Source organism: Trachurus trachurus (genome assembly GCF_905171665.1).
Source record: "Trachurus trachurus genome assembly, chromosome: 23".
Taxonomy (NCBI): Eukaryota; Metazoa; Chordata; class Actinopteri; order Carangiformes; family Carangidae; genus Trachurus; species Trachurus trachurus.
In genome coordinates this window covers 11,297,593-11,320,109 of record NC_139912.1, presented here as the reverse complement: position 1 = coordinate 11,320,109, position 22,517 = coordinate 11,297,593, and the positions used below count along the sequence as shown (strand labels likewise).

The following is a 22,517-nucleotide window of genomic DNA, read 5'->3' as shown; positions in this document are numbered from 1 at the left end:
TTTTATCATCATTATATTCGTGGGTTCTACCTTCTCAGCTTATGAAAAATTGGCAGCAGATCTCATTTGAATCTCCGAGGATTTATTGTGTGAGATGAAATGAATATCAATATGGTGTGTGAGTCATAGTAACAGATTCATTTTAGCATCAAAAATAAGAGGCTACATTTTTTTTCAACGTGCCATACAAACAGTTTTGCGAATGCTTTTTTAGGAACTTAGTTTTCAAACGCAGAGCCCCCGCTCATTGGCAGATGGGTACTGTACTGACATTGCTGAAGTTTTGAAAGACAAACGCCGTACATTTCCAGCTGCTCATAAATCTCACCACCTCACAAAAAAGTGTCCCATGTTTAGGATGACACTCCTTCATGTCTCAAAAGACGCATTCCGCGCAATTAATATTCATCCTGCTACCGGAGTGCATTGTTGTCATACCATCACTGACAGATGTGCATTCATTAAACTCAAGACCACAGAGACACACATTGTATGCCACAGTGACACTTTAAATAATTAATCCGACTCAATTTACACCTGAATTTATTTATACTATCATTTATTTATGCCGTTTATTCTCATCTGAGGAGTGGAGTCGGTCTCCTGGCTGGTGGAGCAGCCGATACCATCCCATCAAATTAATTTTAATAATAGAAGGCTCTCATTAAGACCCAATCAGACATGAAGACAGTCTGAGTGGAACGGGATGCCCGGAATTGACCTGAGATTCATACATTATTGACACAGAAACCGATCTTATTAGATCAGCAGGTTTCAACTCCGTGAGTATGACGGACTGATTTCTTTGCGAGCACGTATTTTCACACACACACACACACACACACGCACTTAAATAGATCTGATACGTACTTGGAGAATATTACCTGAATTGATCACTCACAAACTAATTTTCATAGCATAACAGCTACAGACAAATGAGACCATTGAGGGTGAAAATTGGATTATTCTATATGTTGCTTTCTATTTGCACAAGTTACCTTGAAATGTGCAGAGCTGGCTTTACGGCACAGATTAGGTGCCTCAATCAAACAAGGTGCATCGCCTCACTCCACTCATTTATAGGCAAAATACAATTGCCATACATGCTATGGAAAAGGTGCAGATGTTGTAGAATCTCCCCGGGTAAATTTCAGCTTGAATAGTTACGGGTGTTGAGACGATGTCCAAGTGTATTTCTTTGAGTGTGTTTGATGTTAAATTCTGCTCGTGCTGTCTTTCCCCAGCACAGCTATTTGTTCTCAGCTTTGTGATACTACACCGTGTGTGTCTGTGTGAGGGACATGATTGTGAGTCAATTACACCAATCACCCTGTCGCGTTCCTGACAGTCCCAATCAGAATCCAGCGAGAGCGACCACAGGTGTCTTTGGTCCTCTCGAGTTGATCTCTCCGATAACATGCGGACACAAACGCAGCATGGCACACAGGCTATATAGTCCAGGCAAAATAGCGTTTTACGACAGACTAATTGTCACAGAAGGTTTTTCACCATACATCATTTCTATGAGGTGTCTAGAACAACATACTAAAAGTCCTAAGAAATCCTAGTTGGGGAAATATGTTTAATTCGCATCATTATTTACTGTATAAATATGGTGCTGACAACAATACACCCCAATGGGGCTATTTTTTCCCTTTACTCCTATCACAATGAAACTTTACACAATGAAAGTATCCATGAAATGTAACATTTTTTGTATTACAAGTTTCTTTGAAAATGTATTTGAATATGCAAATGAGCAATACACTAATGGAATATGCCCAAAATATACCCGAATAGGCTTATTTTCTTCCTTTACTCCTACCACAATCACACTTCACACAATAAAAGTATACATGAAAAGTAACATTTCTGTATTTCAAGTTTCTTGGAAAATTAATTTAAATATGTAAATGAGCTCAACACTAATTGACTTATGGTCAAGAAGCCATAAAGCCACAAGCAGCAACAGGGGCCAAATAACTAACACATTCATGTCCATTCAATAAGTTAACCTATGCACTGAGTGCTGTCACTTGCCACACTTGACTTATGCATACACACATGTCACTTGCCACACTTAAAAGACCTACATATTGACCTTAAAGCAGAAGTGAGTGATCCGGTCGTTTTCGCTAATGCTGCGTTCCAGGCAGGCTTTTGAAATCGTAAATTACAGCTTCAAGTCACAACTTACGACTTTGTAGCGTTCCAGGCAACCCACTCGTGTTTTTCCGACCTGTTTTACCGGTGAAAGTCACTATAACGGCCACTCATAACTTCCGACCGGTGAACTCGTACCAGATCGAACTGGTACGACTTCACGGTCGGAAAAATACGAGTTTCCTTGAACGCACCATAACAGTCCTCGTCCCTACGTCGCCACATTCACAGCGTTCCTTGGCTGCACACACAGCCCTGCATGCCGTTCTCTCTCCTCATTGGATAAAAACTGTAGGATACGATAAATGTTTTCTCCTCGACTCAGAGCAGAGCAGAGGGACTGACAGACCCGTGTTTCAGACCAAACACTCTATGTAAGTGATTGCTGTCGGAAGATATAACTATTTAAGACTTATATTAACACAAATATATCACTTACTTCTGCTTTAAGAATTAATTGCACAGTTTTGTCTCCAGTTGCTTTCTAAATTCTTTTTTTATTTTATTAGCGAACAAGCCTTACCTAACGACTTTCCTCCCAGTTTGCAGAGAACATCAGAAGAAAGTCAGAATTCATCAAAGTCGTTTCAACGACTGTGTGTGATGTTATATTAAATATGCTGTTATGTTCAACAACATATGAGCGGGACTAAGAACTAAGTTATTTGGCCCCTGTTGCTGCTTGTGGCTTTATGGCTTCTTGACCATAAGTCAATTAGTGTTGAGCTCATTTACATATTTAAAATTAATTTTCCAAGAAACTTGAAATACAGAAATGTTACTTTTCATGTTTACTTTTATTGTGTGAAGTGTGATTGTGGTAGGAGTAAAGGAAGAAAATAAGCCTATTCGGGTGTATTTTGGGCATATTCCATTAGTGTATTGCTCATTTGCATATTCAAATTCATTTTCCAAGAAACTTGTAATACAAAAAATGTTACATTTCACGGATACTTTCATTGTGTAAAGTTTCATTGTGGTAGGAGTAAAGGAAAAAAAGAAGCCTATTCGGGTATATTTTGGGCATATTTGATTAGTGTAAGGCTCATTTGCATATTCAAATACATTTTCTAAGAAACTTGTAATACAAAAAATGTTACATTTCATGGATACTTTCATCATGTAAAGTTTCATTATGATAGGAGTAAAGGAATAAAATAGCCGCATTGGGGTGTATTTTTGTCGGCACCATAGACTTTATACAGTAAATAATGATGCAAATTAAACATATTTCCCCAACTAGGATTTCTTAGGACTTTTAGTATGTTGTTCTAGGCACCTCATAGAAATGATGTATGGTGAAAAACCTTCTGTGACAATTAGTTCTATTTTTGGGTCCAAAATGAGCTAAATTGCCTGGACTAATAGAGGAGAGATAACAAGGTGTATATGGCCATTTTACTGCAGTTTGACCAAAAAAAGCATAAGGAAATTTACATTTTCAGAGTCTTTAAAAGACCACTAATACCATATGAACTCTACAGTAATAATGAAACCATATTTTTGCCATAGATGACAAGGTAAGGAATATGGATATATTTATGTAATTATCCAAATGTGATAATCTTTCTTCAAACATATTTATTAATTGATGCTAACTAGTAAGTTGCCAGAACAGCAAGGCTTCTTCCATTGTGTTTCTGTGATGGAGATTAACATTGAGTTCCAATTAAAGGTCCAACAGGTATCAGCATGTCCCAAAAAAACAAACGACTGAAGAGATGAAATATGTAAATGATACAGGTCCAACAGGTACAATCAAGGCAAGTAGGGATCTTTGACTTCCTCCCCCTCTAAAAATGACTGAAAACTCTATAGTATAAATATAATATTGACATTTACCCTTAATCATAAGTGTAAGCCTTTTAAAGGTGAAGCAGTTTGATTGACAAGAAAGTCAAACTTGTACACTTGGTCTTGCAATTGGTCCCTGGGATTTAGCCATGGTGCATTTTGCTTGCGGTGATTCTCTTCCCAGGATACATCATTTAGGACATAATGTTCGCTTCACACACAGTGACATGAAGGAATATTAAAATTTCCCATCAAGAAAGTCTGGATATTCAGGCAGTGAAATTATACGTACCTAAATTTGTTCAACAAGGTCGGTAAATTATAAGTTATGTAGGTTTTAACCACTCAAATGAATCATAATTGTCAGAGGTTGAAGGTGTCTTTTAGCTGCATGCAGACTGAAGCCACAAAGATATGATTCCTCTCTATCTCGTAGTACATATTCATGCATAAGCCATTAAACAGGGAAATCAGAGTGTCGACTCGAGAATAACGTGTGTTTACCCCTTGTGCTTTTTTTCCATACTGGCACACACATTTACACTTGTGAACACGAAACAGACACAAACCGCTTGTAAATTAGGGATTATGACTGTTCCTTTTTGCTCGTCTGTCTGGATTTCCTCATCTCGTCCTCTCCTCACACAATCGCGGACGCATACAGAAACACACTGGTCCCGGGAGACGTGGAAGTGTGTTAAAGAAGGCATCGCACGTTCACTCTCTCCCTGCCTAAATCTGGGCAGGGCCGGAATTCATCACAGGATCAAACCTGTTTCTCATCAAACCCAAGAAAGTGTAGCTAATGCAATTTCACTAAGTCACTGCTTGACTTGATTGCATGTGGGCTGGGAGCAGCATGCTAAAGCACCACTGGGGGCTGGATGGATGTCACTGTGCGAGTGTATATGGGAGCATATGGTATTTTTGTGGTTTTGGTTGATCTATTTGTTTTAGTCCTTCTGTGTCACTACGCAAGTCACAAGTTTGTGTGTAAGTGCATATATATACTCACACCTGTGTGTTTGAGCTTCTTTAATACGCAGGTGATTTTATGGATAGAAGTTGTGTGTCTCAGGTGTGTGTGTGTGCTGCAGACGAAGCAATGGTCCTCACGGGGGATTTCTGGGAGATTTGGCCACATTAGAATGTGTCACTTTTCCCTCCTCAGCCCTTCAGTTGCCGTTCCAGTGAGCACCACACCTCCACACACACACACACACACACACACACACACACACACACACACACACACACACACACACACACACACACACACACACACACACACACACACACACACACACACACACACACACACACACACACACACACACACACACACCTCCTCCCCGGTAATCCTGGATCAGACCACACATCAAGGAACACAAATGCACCGAGACGCTCATCCAAATAACGCTAACGAATACTCAAGCACACATGCGAACACAGAGGCACTCGCAAACAAAGTCGCACTTTTTACGCACTGTGGTGAGAGAGAGGGGCTGGCAGCGGTTTGGTGGCATCCTGACCTGAAACCGGAGCCACCCTGTCACGTCTAGACAACTCTGAAGAATCACATGCATATTAATGACATGCTATTTAATATTCATCAGTACTATAACCCGTTGGCAGCTGGTCCCAGACCCCATGGATCAATGGGGTCTCTTCCTCGCTCCTTTGTTTGACACGGATGCAGATGTTTAGAGCATGAAATTAAATTGGTCACTGTCATTGGGAATACATACATGCTAGTTAGTTTGTGTGTGTGTATGTGTGTGTTGTCGGAGCTAACAAGTAATGCTAACTTTCCCCAGAGTCTGTTACATTGATGTTATTCATGGGAACTTGAGTGTTTGCAAGTTGATGACAAGGAAACAAAAGTTTAGCCAGCTCTCTCAATGCTGATGATGACTGAGAGAGAGAAGGAGAGAGATGGATAAAGAGAGGGAGATTTAGAGAGATAGAAAACATGAGGGAGGATGAGCAAGAGAGTGCGTCGGCGGCAGCTTTGTTTAGGAGCCTGTAATTGAGTCTTAATTGAATTGGCACCAAAGGAGGGATGAATGGATGGAGAGAGAGAGAGAGCGAGAAAGAGAAAGTCGCAGTGAATTGGACCTCATCTCTGTCTCCACTTAGCAACGGGAACGTGGGTCTACTGCGCAGGAGAATTTCATGGCAACAGATCACAATCAGAAAACCTTGATTTGAAAGTTTTGGGATGGAATGAACGCGTCCCCTTCTTCATTTTAATGAAAATACTGAGAGAGTGTGTTGCCTATACCTCCGTACGTTTCAAATGAAACTTGTTCCATTAGAAACGTGTTATGGAGCCCAGCACCGGGAACAATGGGGTTGATATACATTTGAATGCAAGGCTGCGGCGGGCTGCGCAGGTAATGCGGAACAGGCTTTCACACCATGGAGGGCTGTTCTTTGTGTTGTATCACAGTAGCTTTGCAGGACTGTATAGCGCATGGAAATGAAACACAAGGGAAACAGCGTGGTGAGGCTTTGTGTCCAACTGAAATCTCTCTCCATTTCTGAACATACGCACCAAGATCCACACACGCACCCTTAGCTATTTCAAAATCTATTAACGTACGTAGCTTGGGTCACCATCTTGTTTGATTTCTGCCTAGTGTTTCCACTTTACTTTCTACTCTCTATTCGTCTATTCTACAATTCACCTGATCAGACCGGAGCAGGAGGTCTGTATGTTGAGGGTATTATTATTACACAGTCTTGGAATCAAACTTTTTCAAAGGTTTTACCAAACACAAGAGATGAATTCTTTATATCCTAGCCTCCCTTCTCCTAACAAAGTTATTCATTGCATTTTCTTTTTCTTTTTTTAAACTTCTATTTGAATTCCATTTTTTTCTTTTTTTGTCATTTAAACTTTTAAATTCAGCCAGAGTCACAGATGATACAGGCCTGATATGACAAAAATCAATTTAGTCATATAGTTATTAATACAATTTTCCATTTTCATAAAATAAAAACGAAAGAAGGGAAAATGAACACAAAGTGTATATATACAATAAATACATGGATTTTTTGGGGAAGGAAACAAATATTTAGTTGAGGTGAGTGAACCATCAAACGAAAAAAAAAATTCTAATGAATTACAGCGTCTCGGCTGCTTAAAGACAGAAATGCCTCCACCTTGCTGCTCTCCTCCTCCCATTCTTATTCATCAACCTATCACAAATTGCTTGTGAACGCTGAGCCTATTGTAAACACGTGTGCATGCATCAATGCGTTGTGCTCTTTCAAAACTTTTATACATGCACCCACACACACACACACACACACACACACACACACACACACACACACACACACACACACACACATGCACCCAGACAATTCCGTTGCTCTGCAGTTTCCCGTATCGACAACAAGCCGCAATTTCTTCTCCATCAATTATATTGATTACTTCAGGATGAGTAGAGGTAATGAGCTTCGGTGTTCTTTCTTTCCCCTATGATCTCCCCTCTTTCCCCCGTCTGAGCCCCAGCACCCCTCCCCTTTTTTTGTTACATGGCAATGATTTTCTGATTAACCCTGTTAGCTGTGGGGTTTACCCACGCAGCGACGCAAGGGTACGGATGAGCATGAGAACGTGGGATGCATTTAGATGTGTGATGGAAAGCTACGCTGACCGAGTGATGTGTTTATAGCTGAATGTGTAGGCGCAGAAAAATACAGTAATATGGGATAAGATTAAAAAAAAAAAATTAAAAGTTAATTAATAGAGGAAACATCATTGTTACATGGCCTCTCTAGGGAAATGAGAGTTCAGGGTCACCTACAGATGAGCACCCTAGGGGTTGGTTGGGACTCGCCACATTGTTAAAGACAGTGTGGATATGATTGCTTAAATTTTGAGTCTGTGTGGGCCGGTGGAGAGAAAAAAAGTCTTAATGTCATATGATCCGCACCGCACATATCCATTTCTGACACATTTGACCATGTTTTGTCCTGTTTCCTGTGCTTTAGGTGGTGCAGATGACAACTTGATCGAAGGAGGCGCGTTGAAGTTTGTGTGCAAACCGGGCGCGAGGAACATCACCGTCATCTTCCAGCCTCTTCTCAGGTACAACACTGGGTGACACACACTTCAACACACATACAACCACAGACTTGAATGGGGTTTCAGGATGCGTTTGTAGGTTAATAGAAACGTGATCAGCGACCCAAAGCGGGAGGACGTGCATCACTCATCTGCTTTTTGATGTTCTCAGTTGTTGGTATGCTGCCTCCTATTGTGCGAGTTACTATTTAAGTACCAGTGTGATGACTATGAATAGAGATGGACACAATTGCAAATTGTATTGAATTAAATTATATAATGCAAGTAAATAAGTCACAGCAAGTCATTATGACTACCAAATATGTTATAATATACCAATTCAATACTGCAAAAGCAAAAATAAATACATTGACTGTATATGAACACTTAAAAAAAATTTTTTTAACGATTTTGTAAACTTAACAAGAAGTATGTGTTAAATGGCCTCTTGTGTCATCCTCATTTATCAGACATGGATGGCCAGGCCACAAGACACATGAAGTCGGGGAACATGACTCAATACCAGTAAAATGTAAACTAATTATATTACAGAGCCTCTTAGTGACTATCTATTGATTTCACCCTTTTTAATGTTTAGAGGGATATCATAAATCAAACATGACGTAATAGACTGTACCCGCAGTTCCAAATGTTTTGTTGATAGCCTCCAGGAATTGGGTTCGACTGCCACCCTCGCTTTTATTTCCCATTAAATTTTAGTATTCTGAAGGCTTGTCTTTGTGGTAATGTTCTGTATGTGCGCTAGTTTTCTATACAGCGCTGTGGTCCCAGTAGAGTAGTGTAAATCTAATTGTGAAGCAATTTAATTGAATTGGCCTCCATGCAGTGATACATTACCTCCTAGGACCCATTAAACAGAGATGTTTCCTATTTCCACACTATGGTGCATGGCATACATTTCTACAGTTTTAACATGATGGTGCATATTTGTAATGTATAGGTACTGGATAAGAGTTTTACTTTAGTAAGCACTTCGATTAAAGTTGTTAAGTTAACAGCAGAAGTGAAAATAACAATAAGTTACATTTACTTCAATGAGAGTAACAAAGTTGTTTGAACTTTGGCTGTATTTCAACTTACGTAAGTGTGTTTTAACTTGTGTATTTCACTAATTTTGCTACATCTACAGTCATAAATGGTTACAAAAACAAAAGCCTCTGTTGCATGCTGTGTGTGGCTTAACACTAAAAGCTAAAATGCTGCTGGTGGTGGTCCCTTCAGCTCTGACTTCCACCTTTCTCTTGTTTCTTGGAGGAGCACAGTGACACCAGAGTGGTCTGGTTGTGCTCTGCACTTACACTAGCAGACAAGATGGATGTACTGTAGAACAGATTGTGGAGGAGTGTGTGGTGGTGGACAAGTCCCACAGAGTGACATTCGGACAGGTCAGTGCAGCAAATGACCGATCGCTGTAAGTCACTGCACAGAGGAGAACATCAACCAATACTGTGTCGCTTAGCAACGTAGCATTTTTGTCTAGTGTGTTTGTCGGGCTGCAGCCGCTGTGGAGTTTATGTTGTTTATACATCTTTTCCTTTTCTGCTGCTTTATTCTGCTATAAAAGTGGCAGCTGTTTGATTTATGTAGCTTAATATTGCTACATAAAGTCTATGGACTCCCGTCGTCATGTGTAATTATCAGTTGTATGCACAGGCTGCAAAGTGCCTGACTGGAATTTATTGGTTGCTTTCAGTGCGGTTCCACCTGGGATTGGCGTAGATGCATTCAAATACCATCGCCTGGTAGAATAAATATGTACTTTCATTGAATACTTTTATCATCTGTTATTATTGTAATCAAATAACATTTGTACCCCTTTAAATGTAATGCAGCAACAGTTCCTCAGGGTACATTTTAACTGACTTATCTGACTACATGTATTACGTAAGCGCTTCTACTTGAGTCGATTTTATCTTAAATAACAGTACATCCATACTTACATAACTACAGTTGATTCCTTCCATCCCTGGTGAACAAATGTTTTGACTGTTAAAGTATCTTGAGTATTCAGCCAGTGTAGAGTAACCTGTGTGCAGAGGTCGCCTGGGAATGACCTGCATTACGGCGTAGCTGACTGCATCGCTGTCCGACTCTATCTGTGCCGGCAACTAAGATGATGTGAACACCCAGTGACCACTAGACATTATGGACGACTGAACAATATGGAATCGCAGAAGACGACGAAGCCGATTGAATTAGTTTGCACTCAAGCTAGATTGCGCTTCGTCTATCAGATCCGTTTCTGCTCTTCATCACATCCCGGCTAATCTAAGATGTATTGTCAGTTGTCATTTTGCCTTTTGTGTGACTGATTGATGCTCTTCGAAAGCGAATGACTGGTTTCAGAGAGTGAAGACTGTCTGCAGTATGTGCTGAAGTGCGTGTGTGTAGGCATTTTTATGCCTCTCCATGCTGATGGTTGACTGTGTTAATGTCCCTTTACCAGCGTTTTGGCCTTCCTCTCAGTCTCTTGTCTTTCTCTGTCCTCCCTCTAGCACCCTTTCCTTGTCTTTCTGACACACACATGTTGACGTTCAACCCCTGTTCGCCGTGTGCCTGGCCAAAGCGTCTGTCTGAACAAATGACCAAAAATAAAACGGTGACTAGCTCTCAGCCTACCTCTCCCATGTCGTCTGTAATGGTTCGTATCAATCACACCAAACTGCCTCGCACACGGGGCCCTCTTCTCTCTCTCTCCCTCCCTCCGACCTGCCCTCTCCAGACTTCCAGTGCCAATGGAGCACTGTTGCTTGCAGATGGTTTTCTAATGGCAAAGCTCTGGCACTCCGCTGATGGATCACTACACCTCCAGCAGCCAGCCATGCAACTCATGGCAGCTTTAATGACAGAAGCAGTTGGGGGTTGCAGCGCAGGAAATCTGTGTGTGTGTGTGTGTGGGGATGTGTAGGCGTATGAGACAACAGGGTTTTTAATGTTTGATTGCAAATGGCTTTTGCCTGTTGTGGTATATTTCTTTTTCTCCCTCTAAATCAAGAGTGCTTTATATTGTTTTTGCGAGTCTGGGGCCTGTATCACAAAGTCATCACCATTCCTCCTTATGTCATATTAAGAACTCTCTTTTCGCTTCTGGTTCAGATGATGATGTGTGCGTGTGATTGGCTTGCAAAATAGGGAACACCACGCAGAGGCACTTTAGGGAAAGTTGCCTCACGCTGTAACATTTGCTTATGTTAACTTGGAGAAGGCCCAGTCTAGTGTTGGAATATGGGATGCCAGTGCTTATCCCATGAGTTGTCCAGTCTTTGTGTAGCCCAAATGACAGCTGTGTCTATCCACTGCCCAGTAAGTTCATTGGGCAATAAAGTGTAACCAAATCTTTGGCTTGTTACCTATTTTGTTTGGGAAAGAAAATCAAGAAACGACCATGTGTCAATATTCCATATCTCCGATCCAGAAGATGTTGGTCTCAGAAGGCCTCAGACTGGAGGAGGAGATCTTTGACTATCACTTACACTTGGCCAAATACTAGAAAATGGATAATCATGATGAGAAGAGGATGAGGAGCAGATAATATAGTTACTTCAGTATTTACATTGCTGTTTATATTGATAATGCCCTCATATACATGCCATTCAGAGGTCCTGTAGTTGCACTGCCTTACACATCATATTGTGAGATAGGGACTTTGGTTTTTTGTGGTAATATAACCAGATGTGTCAGGGTGTAGAGTGTATGTCTTAAAAGATGCTCACACAAATATGGGGCAGACACAGGGGAGTGTTTGTGCATGTAGCAGCCAATTTAGTTTGACTTGTGGGGTCTCCCGCTGACATTTGGGTGATATTTACACCCCTTGCTCCGGATGAGGTTGGCATTTTGAAAAGCTTCAACAGGCCCCTAATCTCTTCCCCGTTCACCATGCACAGAATGACCAGACGTGGCCGTGCCTCTGGATGTCTGCTATATTTGTCGCTGTGCAGCTGAGTGTGTGTGTGTGTGTGTGTGTTTGTGCCTTGGTACATTTACACATGCAGTTCACACCATATGATCACTGTTTAATTAGAGCCAAAGCATGGATACACGCAGTCACTCACTCTCTCTCACACCCACACACAAACACAAACACACACACAGTTCAAAGCAAGTCTTATCCCTCAAACAGTCATTTAAACTTGTGGGTTCTAACACATTAGACTCCATAAAGCGCAATTATAGTGGGAACAAGCACAAGTGAGTTTTTTGGACCTTACCAATACAGTAAAATAAACCCAGACTCAAAGCCCAGATAAACTCTTAGGAGTTGCATTTTTCTTATGATTACACTTTTTGAATTTTTCTAATTTATTTTGTTTTATTTCCCTCTCAGCTGAAAATATCTTTTGTGAAAAATAAAATGTTTTTTTTTTCTAAATAATATTGAAATGCCCACAGAAAGCTCTTCCCCCAGTTAAAGCTCCAGAATCTTAAATTTAAATCTGAAAAACTGAAAACATGTTATGATGTTTTGCCTGCGCCTCTCTCAGCTCTTAAATGTTCATTACCAAACTTTTGGTTTAAATTTTTTTTACCAGAGGCAGAAATGTGGCTTGTATGGTATTAACCAAATGGTTGAATCAAGTGGAATCAGGAAGTATTTCCTGAAGGTCACCTGGACAATTTAATTTGCCCTGCTTTGACTGCCAAATAGCTGCTACTTTAGGTAAAAGTGTCATTCAGGAGAGTGTATTTGTGATTGTGTTCAAGCCCAGAAAAGGTGCTGTGTTCAGTTGGAGTGTAAATTATTACCCTAACCAATAGGAATGATGGCAGATATGGAAAATAACAGATTTTAAGGAAACCACTTTTTTCTTCAATAACTTAAAGTCATCAACTTGTTTGCTGAAGGGTTTAGTGTAATAGCAGCAGACTATTTTCCATTCAGACTGAATACATTTTGCCTTTAATCTAGCTGCTTTTTAATTACTAGTCCTGACTCCAAATAGATTCTTTGGCTGGGACTTTAGAGTTAACTGTAGAGCTGTTTCGTTTGAACACTCTTGTTATCTTACAAAACCGTTAACTGTGTCTTATCTGAATTTTACTCAAAGCAGTTTCGTATGTGCATGTGAGCGCGTGTTGTTATTTGTCTGTGCATATGTGTACAAAAACATAAAGGAGGCTTGGAGTTATCCCACTGGTCTTTAGATAGCGTCAGATTGGTGGGTGAGCTGGAATGAACACTTCAACTGTGTTTAACCGTCGATTGAGTGCAGAGCTCACCGCGTGCACACGCAGCATACGCTTATTAAAAATTCTTCTGTCGACGTGCAGATACTTGAATCCATACAAAGTCTACTTGAAGTTGGTTTTGCTGTAGGTGTCCATGGTTGAGTGAAAAAAAATGCATGAGACAAAGTAGAGTCAGAAGGTCAGAGATTGACAGAGAGCGCTCGGGGGAAGAAGAGAGGGAAGGACAACGGAACAAGGGATGAAAGGACTAAGAAGCGGATGGAGAGATGGATGACAGGAAAAGGACAGAAGGGCTCTGCCTCCCACCACTGTAGCCCGTGGTGAAAACGACACACACCGCGACTCTGCACTAATTTCTCACTCTCATTAACTCCCCTCCTGAGCTGCAGCCACAAACTACAACAAACAGAAAGACCTCGTTAGAGGTGAAATCAACCCTCCTTCAACAAGTTTTTAGTGTTTTTGAGGTTTCTCAAACGTTGAATTATCAAGAATGACATCCAAAGAAGTGTTCCAGAGTGTTAGATCCAAAGTGTTAAATTTTGGTTTCCACATTCACACTGACATTCTTGAAGAATAATAACATCCTTTGCCGGATTTTATTAATTTCAGAAAATTGGGTATAATATGTTTGAGCTTATTGAGAATTCTAATTATTACCTGTGAAGAAATCCAGACAGTAATTAAATAAGGGAATATATCTACTGTTAAAAGCCACAGTAACCACTGCAGAGTTGAGTGCATGATGTGGTGGTATGATTTCTTTTTTATGCCTCTGCGCTGGTGACAGCTTTGTCCGTAGGCAGTCACATTTACAGGGAGTCTGCTCTGACCAGTCTTGTGAAAGTGATATCTCAGCAAGGCGTCGATAGACTTTCTTCAAACTTAGCTTGGTCAAGGTCACTGTGGCCTCACAAAACTCTATTTTTGGCCACGGTTCAAGAATACAGATATATACTTATCATGACAAAACATCACACACATCTGTGACATCATCTCTGCCTGATCAATGAGATATTTGGGACATCTTGAGGAAACCTCTTGAAATTTGGCATAAAATTTGGAGTTAAGGATGAATTGTTTAGAATTTGGTGGTCAAAGGTCAATAACGAAGGTCACTTTGACCTCACATAACATGCTTTTAGAGTCCATACACTAATTATGACACTTAAAAAAAGAATCTATGTCCCCTAGGATAAAGTAATGAAGTGATTAGCCACAATTTAAAGCTGTATCTCAGAGACAAATGAGGAGAGAGTGATGTATATACTATATTTCCACTTTGAAGCTGTGGTGATTGATTAGATCTTCTGTGTTGGCAGATTGTGTGTTAATGCTCACTACATATGTATATGAAACATGACAGACCTGGATGTAAACAACAACTCGACCGGTTGGAGGAGGTTTATACAATAAGCGTAGGGTGTTTGTTTGTATTTCTTTGTGCAGAGATATGATGCACTGACTGCACATTTTGTTTGATGTGCAAGCCATCCATATGAGACAAATATCTCATCTTCAGCATAGACCAGTGGACTTAAATACTTCCTGCACTACTAAAGTGTCCTAAGCAAATGGATTGTAAAAGCTAGTGGATACATGGTTTGCCAAGCCACAGAAGCAGTAAGTTGTTATGATAGGTTTATTGTTACTAATGATGAGCAGACAGAAAAACAAGTTCTGTGACAAAATAGTGCTGCAGTAGTGACTGTCCATATGCTCTCACCGCCACATGGAAAATGGCAGCCATTACTTAGCCTTTTATGATCAATATAAATTCTGCAATTACACACAGTCTTTTATGATGTTGATCCATAAGGCTGTTTGTTGAGCAGCAGGAACGGTCACACAGTCCCCGTAAGAGACGACGAACTAAAGCACAACATCAAAACTCTTTTACAACACACCCTGGCAACCAGATTTGTTTGATCAAAAACTCATAGTTGCGATCATTTCAGGACATGACTAATGTTTGTAGTCGCTCACCGAGTTTGCCCCATGTGTGACCTTTTTTCTAACGTACGAATTCCCACTGCGACACAACTGAAAATGGCAAAAATAATTTGTGGTTGAACCTTAACCTTCATTTAGTCAGGCATCAGCTTGATAATAACTGGTGAAGAACACAGTTTTCCTTCAACAGTAACATCTGTAGTCAACCTCAAAGTTGTGTCTCCACGTAGGCTATTAAAATGCAGCATGGACGTCTTGTCTTAAGTCTTACTCACACATACATGCACGCACTGCTTTGCTCTGCCAGCCCTTGCTCTCTTTTCTAATCTTTTCTCACTCGTTCAGGAGGATTTTCCTCAGTAAATAGCATCCTACCTCTCTCTCCGACTCTCTTTATTCTGTCTCGCTCACCCGCACCCATTAAAAAGGTCATTTAGAGAGAGAGATAAAGAACGTAGAAGAAAGAAACCAACAACAGAGAGAGGAGAGAAGATTGGAAGCAGTGAAAGAAAGAAAAAAAAGATGATAAAAAGAAACAAACAGACAGGTGGAATGAGATAACACTGGAGAGGAAGAAAGAAAATCCTGAGGAATAGAACGAGTCTTAGATTGCATTTATGCTGGGTGGCAAGTTAGCTCGCTTTGAATTCAAGTTGTTTATATACTCATATGCACATCGCTCACACAGCGACTGTGTGGTTTACGCGGGGGGGGGGGTTAAGAATGAAAAGAGAGGATGGCAGGACCAATAAACAGCGAAGTGCAACAGATGTGTATTGGAAAATTGATCAAAGATTTGGCAGAAGTTTTTGGAAAATCTCTCAAAAGTTTGTACAGTTTCGAGAATTTAGCAAATTTCTTTTCCACCAGAGTACACACTTGATGCACTCTGGTGGCGCGTGTGTGGTCTCTGTTTGTGTGTTCTGTTATTTTCCCAATTTCATCTGGTTAACATCCTCATCACAAATCCCACAGTGTAGAACCAATAGCCTGTTGTCTGAGTAACTGTCAGTGTGCAAACTATACTGTGGTACCATCAAATATTCAAATATAAACTTACCTATTCATTTAGATATGTGGCATGGCATGGCATTTTAGAGGTATCAGCTCTTTGATTAAATATGTTTTAAAATAATAATATAAGTGCCTTTTTAATTAGCTACTGCCATTCAAAAGTTAATGTACAATTTATGTGCTTATATTCTCATATTTCCTAAGAAGGATTCAATAAAAAGGTGCACTCATATTAAATGACGTCATTTATGGAAACCAGAACCAAACGAACCAAAATGGCGACGTAGAGAAAGAAACAAGCTCACACACGTTGGAGGGAGAGTGAAAGAATGTGGATGGAAAAGGAAAAAGCTGCTGGATGTTGCCATGAATCTGTCAGGTGCTCCCACCTGTCACTGGCTGCAGCACCACTGTGTCTTTATTCTTTTATCTCTCTGATGCCCTCCCCACAGGACAACACACACACTCACACTCACACATACACACTCACTCCACATACACACACGTTGTAAATAATACTGCTGGTTTTTATCGCTTCCCAAAAGTGCAACTTCAGCCACTTTCTAGTGAGGTGCAGAGTTTTCAATCTCCTCATGTCTTACAAGCACACGCATGCACAAAGACCAATGTAGGCAGTGTGGGCATGAACACTGCGCACACACACACACACACACACACACACACATACACATGCACACGCACACACCAGATATTGTGCAGGAGATTAGATCCATCATTGTGGGGGTCTTTTCTCTCGCTATAGAAGGTGGATAAACTCTTTGATTGTGTTTATCCATCCCATAATGGAATCAGACTCGGTTCCCAGGGCAACCTGTCCACGAGACTCGCGAAGCAGACAGTCGTCAGTCGGAGCTTAAGGGGGTCTAGTTTGTCTGAACGCTCAGCAGTAGACTTCTTATGAAGTCGGCTTTGAAGGTCCCTGAGGTTTTTGGTCTACGCGGGGAAAAATAGTGGATTCTGGGAATTGTTGCCCGGTCAGATTAGAGACAGAGACTCTGCCAGGACACAAAGACACACATTTATTTATAGTATATAGGCCTAGTATATATAGAAACACCCACATGGAGAGGTCTTTGAAGCTTGTCCAGATGACCAGGTCATAATCACACAGATGTTCACACAGTCATGCTGTCCCTGTCGATGTTGCCCCCCCGCAGTGCCTGATTGTCTCTGATTGGCTGCTTTCAGAAAGAGATTAGATTGTATTCTAGAGAGATTTGTAGGTCCCCTGTGTGTGTGTGTGTGTGTGTGTGTGTGTGTGTGTGTGTGTGTGTGTGTGTGTGTGTCCTGGTATATTGTGTTACCAACAAAATAATTTAATGAAATGAAAGTCTCTGTTTTTTTGAGTGTACGATAATTTAATTAGGCCTAATATGGTTCTTCAGACCTGTTGCTATGAAAGGACAGAAGTAGGAGGACTGAATGCCCTTAATGCTCATCGAATGAATGCCAGAGGGAGCCGCTGCCAAGAAGAGAATTAGTGAACCACAATGAAGAGATGTTTTCACCATGTGTTGCTTTCTGCCACATCTCTCGGTCTTGTATTTGTCTCTTTTTTTTCTGTCCTGTGCTGCATTTTTTCAGGGATGTAATCAGCTACTCAAAGATGGAGAGTTTTACTGGCCACAGAAAACCATCATCCTCATCCTGACAAAATTACATACTGTATAGCATTTGTAAAGAACCGTATTCCCCGTGTCCTATGTTCTCCTGCCCTTCTGAGAGAAATGTCAAGGTGAGGACAGACAGAGTGCCGGAGATGGGTGATTTACAGATATTCTCTTGTTCCTGTCCCATCACGCTTTCTTCTGTTTTCTCCTTTGAATTCAGCCTCAGTCATCCGTCTTTCCTCTTTCCATCTTTCTATCCCTTGACAACATGAGCTGCCACTCTGTGTTACTGTCACATGAGCGAGCTCCAGCCCCCACATCACAGCAGCCTTTGATTGGCCGGGCCTTTCCAGGTCGGTGAGCTGCTGCCTGATAATAACCTTGTTTGATTGCTGGAGCAGAGATGTAATTGATTGATCTGCTCACCCTGTCTGGGGCTCGGCTTCTGAAGTAGCCTCACATGTATGTGTGTGCGTGCGTGCATGTGTGTGCAGAAGTGAAGGGGGGCTCGGTTGATTGTTGAGGGGAGTTCTAGATAAGCATACATGCAAAGACAAACCTCAACTCGCTGCACAGATCAAAAAACACACACACATGTTCATATGCCCTCACTTGTGTTATTGTATAGTAATTTGCAGTGGGCACCAGAGGTGTACAGATGAGGGAGTTTGTTTTTTAAACTCTTCCCTGCACATCTGCCCTGCGTACCTCTCTAAACAAACCCCACCAACCAATAAACAAGTCATTAAACCTCATTAAAATTCTCCATCTCCCTCGGAAAGCATTGTTTGTGATCTCCTAATTGGTGGTTACATAAGTTAGTCCATCTTTCTAGATAGTTAATTATTCTCAAAGATAGATGGTCTCAACTCAATGCAGCGTCTAATCCAATAGTGGCTAAACAGACTCCAGGCAGTTCTCCAAGACACAGTTCATAATTAGAGTCAGAGGATGTTTGTCCTTTAGTGGGGATGTGTGGGTAGTATCGAGGTCTAAAGGTTAACTAATGTTATGGTTTGTGTTTTTGTGTCGCATTATGTTGTCACTTTCCCTTCCTCTCGAACAATTTGCTTGGTTTTATTTATGGACAATTCACATACTGGCCGTGCTTGACTCATGTGTGAACAGCAGCAAAACAGGTCAGTCGTTGGACAAAGAGTTCATTTGCAGCTTTTTGTTTTTGATTTGTATGTTTTGGGTAATTGTGTATTTGGGGCTTCTCATTTGAGAGATCATTTTAGTGATTCCTTTGTATTTATTTTCCACAGACTTATTGAGTCTGACTCTGTACATATGATTTCTCTCAGATAGGGTAAGGGTTTCTAACTCTTGATATAAAAGTAACCAAATATAACGCCCCTATGTCCAAATTGAATCATCCAAAGCCTGAACTGTGAGGGCGAAGAGAAATCAAACTGTGTCAGAGAAGGACAGTTTGTCTGTTTTTCAAGGAGATGGATATTTCTCCTCTTTCGTCCTTCCTCCCCTATCTGTTATGGTTTGATCTCTGACCAGTGCAGCTGGAGTCACGGTGAGCCTATTGAATGTGCAACCAGTAGAAAAGCCAAACTGGCAGATTGACTGAGTCTGTATTCCTCTCCTCTCCTCTCCTCTCCTCTCCTCTCCTCTCCTCTCCTCTCCTCTCCTCTCCTCTCCTCTCCTCTCCTCTCCTCTCCTCTCCTCTCCTCTCCAAGGCTCTGTTGAGGGGGATGGAGAATTGGTTGTGGATTTCTGATCAGTGTTGGGTTGGTTGTGATTTAGGATTGTTTTTTCTCTTTTTTCAGTCTTGCCCTGAAGTAATGTGTGTGTGTGTGATGTGAAAGTGATGTGGTCTTCTCCTGAAGTGGTCAATAAAGGGACTTTTTTAAACCCAAAACCTCTCCTCTCCTCTGCAAGGTCATTCCAAGTCCAAAGTTATGAGGTTAAATTCACACAAGTGAAACAGCGGTCTCATTCCCCTCCATGTCTCTAAATTCTAGTTGAGAAGAAGGAAAATCGATTCATATGTTCATCACTTGCCTTTAAAAGTTCCTCCACCCAGCATGAAGAACACGTGATTTCTCCACTCGGCCCCATCTGTTCTCCTGTTTTGTCACTGGAATAAGTGAAGCATGGGAAGTGAAGGGATGGAAACACTTCTGCAATAAAGTGCAACAACACAGAACTGCCAAGCTTTCCTCCAGGGTTGATGAGCAGCAAAAGCGTAAACACATTCACCACATCCCCCCCTCCTGTATTCCTGTAAGTGGGCTCTTCTCTCTAAACCTGTTTGGCTAAATTCATTACATCCACCCAAAATAGACCTCACATCCACAACAATGAAAATCTGACGGGAGTTTCAACCAGAATAGGACAGAACAGACACAAAGAGGTGGGGGGGGACAAGACAAGGGAGGCGTGTAGTGAAAGGAAAAGGTGAAAATCCATTATGTTTGGTGTTAGAGTCTCACCCTGGCAGCAAATGCTGGTGGAAAAACCCTGTGAAATGACATTAGGGTGTCTTGTAATGTGATTTCTGCTATGTGTGAATATGAGATTTCTAATGGATTTGAGCACATTAGAGCAGTCTTTATCTGTAGTATTTATTCCCCTCTGGTTTCAAATGCAATTTGCTAAGTACAATGTTTCACTCTGCTCTAGCTCACTAGCTTTCTGGCTAGAAGGGATGTGGGGGAGGATTATATTATTTTTCTTTTTTTTGTGGGTGGCGCTGCATAAAGATATCATGATAAATATTCGAGGCCCATCATTTGTGACAAATTGGTATATTATGAGAAAGAGAGATTGTTTCTATAATATGTGCCGAGGTGTGCAGGGGAGAATAGTTTCATCAGGGGTGGGATTCTGTGTGAGCGTATGTGTGTTTGTGTGTTTGTGTGTTTGTGTGTGTGCCTTTTGTCAGTCAGTCCAGTGAGTTCACGTTTGGCCATGGTTTTCAGCAAAGCACCTAAATACTGAAAAGAAAAGAAAAATGTTGCTTCTAAGGACTAAAGGTCCAGTGTGTGATAATTGGCAAAGTTTATTGGCAAAATCTGAATATACTACCCATGAATATATTTTTACAAGTGTTTAAAGCAGATATCAGCTTCACGGCCGTTTCGGCTAATGCTGCGTTCAAGGCAGGCTTTTGAAGTTACAGCTTCAAGTCACAACTACGACTTGGTAGCGTTCCAGGTAACCCGTAGCTCGTGTTTTTACCATCCTGTTGTCTGTGAAAGTTCCCTATAACGGCCACTCGTAACTTCCGACCCGTGAACTCGTACCAGATCGAACTGGTATGACTTCACAGGAAGGAAAAACACAAAGTACGAGTTTCTTTGAACGCACCATGAGTTAGCAGCCCCCGCCCTTGTCAGGCATCAATTGGTCCTCGTGCTACGTCACCACATTCACGCGCATCCCTTGGCTGCACACACAGCCCTTCATGCCGTTCTCTCTCCTCATTGGATAACACTTGTATCCCACAAGGAAAATTTTCTCCTCGGGTTACAGCAGAGCAGAGTGACGGAGAGACTCGTGTTTAGGCTGAAATACTTCATGTAAGTGATTGCTGACGGAAAATAGGACTATTTAGGACTTATATTAACAAAAACATTCCACTGATATCTGCTTTAATCGCTATAAAATACAATTTGTTTGGTTTTCGTAGCCTTATAATTATTCTTTTATATATACGTATAGCAAGGCTCTTGCTTTAGAGAGTGTCGCCATCTTGCACCGCCATCTTGCAGCGGGAGCGGAAAATCCAGCCAGCCAGAGAGCACGTTTTGCGAGTTTCGCGTTCATAAATAAACCAACAGAAAGAAGGAGACGGAGTAGGAAACAACAGACATATTGTAAAATGGTTTTGATCTTCCCCATATCGCTCCATGCTCCTGAAATACTCCCAGTCGTCCCAGTCGTGGTAAACAAGTTCTTTTTTTGTCCTCGGAGGCCACCGCCACTTTGCCGACGGGAGGGTGAGTGCGAGTGAGCGAACGCTGCGATAAAGAATCTGAACACTAGATGTCACAGTTTCCCCCTATTTTACACATTGGACCTTTAAAAGTGCATAGAAAAGTTAAATGAATAAGGAAATGAATAGATGTAATAGAAATCAATTAATTGTAACTCAGTGTCAGTGCTATGTTTGTTATGTTAAAAGTTAAATTATGTGAAATTATTTTTATTCATTAAAAAAAAAGTAATGCTTATCTGACACCTGTTGGTGAGTCAAATCGGCGGATGTGATTTGTTCAGTCAGTCCGATTTACACATTTGCTGATTGTTCTGATCAGATTTCCTGCTGCCCTCTCAGATCTCACATCTCCCCCATCCCTCATTATGAATGAGCAGAGCAGGCTGGTGCACGACTCCAAAGTTCTGACAAAGTGTCGTTTTGCATGGCTCTCCATCACTATCTCACACTGCTTGCATTATATATATATAGAAAAAGACAAAGACTCATGTTCATCTTCAATTTTCCTGACACCCTAATATCTGTCTGTGACTGATTGGGGTCACGACACCCCTGATTAGCATGCACATTTACGTGTTCCTGCCAGCATTTCCGCAAATTGTCCCAAATCAGCCAATGTGGGGCACTCGGAGCCCTCTGCAGGCTTAATGAGCTAGATTAAGAAGGAAGTCATTTAACCCCCGCCTGTGACACACACAGACACACAGTCTAGATA

General features: G+C 41.2%; 1 protein-coding gene across 2 annotated transcripts in view; it reads left to right on the top strand.

The window, feature by feature from the left end:
* exoc4 (exocyst complex component 4) overlaps nt 1–22,517 on the top strand; it is a 113,105-nt gene that overhangs the window by 36,222 nt on the left and 54,366 nt on the right. For both annotated transcript variants that reach the window (XM_083999114.1, XM_083999113.1), the window contains exon 11: nt 7,963–8,059. In XM_083999114.1, the coding sequence (XP_083855240.1) occupies nt 7,963–8,059 (97 nt within the window). The remainder of the gene's footprint in view (nt 1–7,962; nt 8,060–22,517) is intronic.